The sequence below is a fragment of the Verticillium dahliae genome, genomic scaffold, assembly GCF_000150675.1.
Source record: "Verticillium dahliae VdLs.17 supercont1.19 genomic scaffold, whole genome shotgun sequence".
In the NCBI taxonomy this organism is placed as follows: Eukaryota; Fungi; Ascomycota; class Sordariomycetes; order Glomerellales; family Plectosphaerellaceae; genus Verticillium; species Verticillium dahliae.
The window spans coordinates 229,624-234,892 of NW_009276939.1; the positions used below are offsets into that span (position 1 = coordinate 229,624).

The following is a 5,269-nucleotide window of genomic DNA, read 5'->3' on the forward strand; positions in this document are numbered from 1 at the left end:
GGTTGAGTGAGTGCGCATTGGGGCGTTCGCGCGGAATTGTTCCCTCAGGAGGGCGCACGTGATTGTGACACCTGGGTTGAGGAATACCTGTGTTTGCGTTTTGCAGTTACGAATGATACGATTACGACTGGGTTGATTGTCACGACGAGGCCAAGGTGGTTTTTGAAAAGGTTCTTCATAAAAGGTTCTTCATCGTCGACTAGAGTGCCGGCAGACGCCTATTCGGCAGAGGCATCAGTCATCTTTGAGAAACGCCATGGCAAAGTAATTGTGTGGCCAGGGCTTCGCTCGGTGTTGTGCCTTGGCGCTGTGTGATGTGTTGTCATGAGCGCGTCAGTGCATTGGGAGCATGGGCTGATTCGTGAGCCAGCAGAGTTGTTGAGGCAGGTGCAGATGCAATTCGGCCTAGTGATAGCTCATGCTGGTCGAGAGCTTGACGTCGGCATCGGCCTTGATCACCTGAAAATCACCCGAGGTGACACTGCAAAGTACCTACGCGTGAAGGAACGCGTCTGGCCGAGGGCCTCTTGGACCCATGTACGGCAGCACGTGATTTCGTCAGTGGCACAAGGCTGGGCAGGCTGGCAGGTTTCTGGGGAGACCACAAGCGGCTAGCGTCAGGCTACCCGACCACACGGGTCCACCCTCTCGTGGGTCCGCTCGAGCTGGCAATTTTCCTTCAACCCTTTGATTTTTTCGGACACCCGTCGCCCTTCGCCAGCCTTTACGCTTCACCACCACGTCACCAGCCCACCATCACACACTACCTTGCCTTGTGCATCAATAACGAACCAACCCACCTACGACTGCTGCCACGAGCCCAGCAAAAAAAAAAAACAACCCAAACACCCAACGACTCTGCCGTTCTACCAATAACCCTCTTGTTCGATCTCAGCCATCGTTTAGCAAGCCACCTATACCCGTCCCGTCCTCCCCCCCTGCAAAAAAGCTCTACCTCTCTCCCTACGGTATAGCTACACATCCGCATCCGACCTGTCGCGACTTGCATCTGTCCCTGCATTCCTGTTCGCCTCTCTCTCCCCCCCCCCAACGTGGCTTCAGGTTACCTGTTCGAACCAACCCTATCTCGCCATCGCGTCGTCAAGCATCGTTTTGCCTGCCATCGCGACGTCTTTTGAAGATTTGATTTCGATTTTTGATTCCCCAAAACCGACATCACAATCATGCCTCTTCCTTCGAGTTTTGCCTCCGCCGCCGCAGGCCAAAATGCCAACCGTGACGCGAGAGCCGGTCGTGGTGATGGACGTGGAGGTGCCGGAGGTGACTGGTAGGTCTTTACTTTTTTTTTTTTCATCTGGACAAAGCTGCTTTCTGGGGGTTGGGCGAGGTGCTGTCATTTTTTTCACCTGCTGCTTTGCTTCGCTTGAGGATGGGGAGGCGTCTCCACCCCCTTGGGCCAATTTTGAAGCATCATGCACTTCACCACAACCCCTTGTCCCCATCTACCCATTCCATCGCGATTCCAAAACCTTTGCGCGCGCACACCTTCTACGACGTCAATTGACACTTGTTTTGCAGGGCCAGAAGTGGTGGCAGAGCCAACGGCACCCTCACCTTCCGCCGATCCTCGACGACGCCAGGACAGACCTCCCACAGCGCGACGCCCTCCGATCAAGCCTTTCCTCAGACGCCCCTGGAGCCCACGACGCCCTCGGTCGCTGGCGTAGCGAGCTACGATTTCGCCTCACAACCCGCCCAGTACGCGAAGCAGTCCATCCTCAACCTTTTCCAAGACGCCGCCACCCAGCAAGAGTCTTCCGAAGTCCTCGAACCTGGATGGGCCCCTGGCCATGCGAACGGTAACTCGTCACGTGGCTGGGGCAAGACCGGCCACACCCACGCCAACCAGGATCCGAATTCGTGTTGGCTTCCCGCCGCTTCGAATGGTCCCAACTCTTCGCGTCATCTGTCTGCTGAGGAGAAGGAGGTGCGCTTGCCCGGCTCGTTTGTGACCCTGACAGCCCCACATGCTGACCCCGTATCGCAGGCCTTTGCGTCCGACGTGAACTCGCCCCTGAAACCACCGAACCAGCAACAGAAGGAAGGCGCGCAGCAAGGTGGCACCAACGGCCGGAAAACATCCGTCTCGCATGGGAGTGGCGGTCCTGGCTTCGGCGTTGCGTCGCCGACCTCCGCGTCTCGTCCGAGCACCCGGCGGCGCGAGACAACTGACTCGAATCCCTTTGCTTCTGGAGGCGTCTCGTCCCCGGCCACGGCACGGTTTAACCGCGACGACAGCGGCTTCCTGTTTGGGCGCAAGGGAGGCGAGGCCAAGGACCAGGACCTGAGTGAAGATGAAGGTGGCGCGCCCCCCAGCCGTGGAACGCCCCAGGGTCGAGGTGGATTCGGAGGCCTGATGCGTAGCAACACAGCGGGAACTCCGATTGCCGGCACCAACATCAGTTCTCTGTGGGGTCAGTCCAACCCGCCGCCGCCTTCTTCGGGCATGGGAAACTTTGGCCAGTTCGCCCTGCCGACGCCTACCGCTCTTGGGGGTAGCGCCCGTGGCGGCAGCCGCTTTGCGAATCTGATCCCTGGAAAAGAAGGCGCCGAGGATGCAGGTGGCGTCAAGCAGGCCGAGACCCCCGGCGGCACCGGCGATCGATCGTGGCGCTCGCGACCGCGGACTGATACCGATCCCTTTGGCGACGACAGCCTTTCCGGCAGCGCTGCCCTCGGAGGGGCCAAGGATACGAGTCCGCCGCCGATGCCCAACCCCGCGACGAGCAACATGGGAGTCTTCGAGACGCCCGTCAAGGGCTCCACCGGCGACTTTGGCATGTCGGGACTGAACCTGGGGCAGCACGGCGAACACGACCAGGGACCCGTCAGCCCGTCGGAGACCAACCCGTACCGGAGCCCGCCCGCCGAGCGAGGCGAAGACCACGACGAGAGCGACAAGCGCCACGGTGCCGGCATCGGTGCTGAGCAGCCTTCCAACTTTAGCACCCTGTCTCGTGGCTTCCCTGCTCACCCATTCGCCGACGGCAGCGACCGCAGCCAGACGTCGAGCGCTGGCCCCAAACCCTACCCTTCGCTGTCTAACCTCACTGGCTGGCCCGCCCCGAACCCCGTCGGCACGCCCGATCGTGAACGTCAGGGCTTCCCCGGCGCCGCTTTCGGCAACTCGCTCTTCAATCCCATGGGCGGCGAGCTCCAGTCTCCCGGCCTGTCCAGCATTGGCGGTGGTGTCTTCGGCCCCCCGAGCGCTGGCGGCATTGGCGCCACCGGTTCCCTCGGCCGCAGCAAGCTTGGCTCCCTCTTCCCTGCTGCGATGCAGGCTCAGATGCAGGGCCACGAGCAGCATGAGAATCTGAGCGATTCCCTCCCCGATCTCCGCCAGAGCAACCCCCTTGGTGCTATCGGCAGGAATAACTTTGCGCCCCATCGCGAGACCGAGAGCCCCATGCGCACCGGCCGCGGCGTCTTTGAGGATCTGTTCCCCTCGTCCGCCGACACCCGTGGCCACAACGTGTTTGGCACTCCTGGCGAGATGCCCGGCGGCCCTCTCGGCGGTGGCCCGCAGTCGTACACCCCGATCAACACGTCCACCTCGGACCTACCGTCTAACCAGCAGCGCCAGATGGTCATGCCTGATCGTATGAGATGGGTGTACCTCGACCCTCAAGGTCAAATCCAGGGTCCCTTCACCGGCCTCGAGATGAACGACTGGTACAAGGCCAACTTTTTCACGCCGGACCTGCGCGTCAAGAAGGTCGAGGACTCTGACTTTGAGCCCCTTGGCCAGCTGATCCGGCGCATCGGCAACTCCCGCGAGCCGTTCCTCGTCCCCCAGATCGGTGTTCCTCACGGCCCTCCTTCCGCCAACGGTCCCTTCTCGCCCGCCACTCCCGGTGGCGTCGTCCCTCCGCTCAGCGGCCTCTTCCCCAGCTTTGGCCGCACCCTCACCGCCGAGGAGCAGAACAACCTCGAGCGTCGCAAGCAAGAGGAGCAGTTCGCCATGGCCCAGCAGCGCGAGGTCATGATGCGTCAGCAGGCCATCACCAGAATTCAGCCAGGTGGTATTCAGGGCTCCCTGCACCACCATTCCAGCGCTCACAGTCTGCAGAGCCAACCTAGCTTCGGCAGCATCGCCTCCCCCATCGGGGCTCCCCTCCAGCAGCCACCGACCAGCAACATGGCTCCCGGGTCTGGATACTACGACGGCGCCTCGCAGCAGCAGCAGCAGCAACAACAGCAACAGCAGCAACAGGGAAACGGACAGGGCCCGGTCGGGGCCGGACAAGACCCCTTTCGTGAGGACGACATGCCGACCGTGAACGCCAACCATAGCAATGCCCAGAGCCAGGGCAGCTTCTTCCCCCCGCAGCCCATTGGCGGTGCGCAGGGAAACGACACCCATGTGCGCGCCAACCTGCCGGGCACCGAGCAGCTTGCCGAGGATGACGAGGGTTTTCGTGAGCGCCTGAAGGAGTTTGAAGGCCTCCGTGCGGCGCGCGACGCTGCCGAGCAGAAGGCCGCGGCGCAGGCCGACATTCCCCAGCAGAGCATCGAGGAGGACCATGCTGCTGTCGTTGAGCAGTCTCCCCACCGCAAGCTGACGGAGCAGGAGATTGACGAGGGTCAGCTCCTCTCGCTGACGCAGCAAGTTCAGAAGGCCCAGGCGGCCGCTGCCAAGTCGGCGACCTCTGGCCTGCCCATGCCGTTCCCGCCGCCTATCCCTCAGTCCGGCACGCCGCTCCCCGCTCCCACGGCGCAGAGGGTGCGGTCGGGCCTCCCCGAGCAGTACAGCCGCTCGCAGACCGGCACGCCTGACACGTCTTCTGTGACCGAGCCCCCTCCCCTGGCGCCCTGGGCCAAGGAGGCGACGCCCGCCGAGCGCAAGGGTCCCAGCCTCAAGGAGATCCAGGAGATGGAGGCGCGCACTGCTGCCAAGGCCGAGGAGGCTGCCGCCGCCGCCCGCAAGCAGGCTCTCGAGATTGAGGCCGCTTCTCTCCGCGAGCGCGAGAAGGCCACGGCCATTGCCACGGGCCTGCCGACCACGAGCACCTGGGGCAACGGTTCGCCCGTTGCTGCCGACGTCCGTATCGACCATCACTGCTCCTGTATATTGCCGCCCCCCAGTAACAGACTGTCGGTCGATATATATTATTGTGGTTCGATGAGTGATCTCTAGGGAGTGGGGGTGGATGGAGAGGGGGGGGGAGTCGGATGTGAGTGATGGGTCGTGTGTGTTCTGTGATTCCTGCGTAGAGATGACAGATGAGACTTACGATTTGGTGTGTAG

The 5,269-nt window shown here is 62.1% G+C and overlaps 1 protein-coding gene across 1 annotated transcript; it reads left to right on the forward strand.

The window, feature by feature from the left end:
• Positions 1–1,184: 1,184 nt before the first annotated feature.
• On the forward strand, positions 1,185–5,158 carry VDAG_08127 (GYF domain-containing protein; the record flags this gene model as incomplete). The annotated part of the gene is made up of 2 exons (XM_009657504.1): positions 1,185–1,288; positions 1,540–5,158. 2 exons carry the CDS (start codon positions 1,185–1,187, stop codon positions 5,156–5,158), a joined length of 3,723 nt encoding a protein of 1,240 aa, XP_009655799.1.
• Positions 5,159–5,269: the final 111 nt, after the last annotated feature.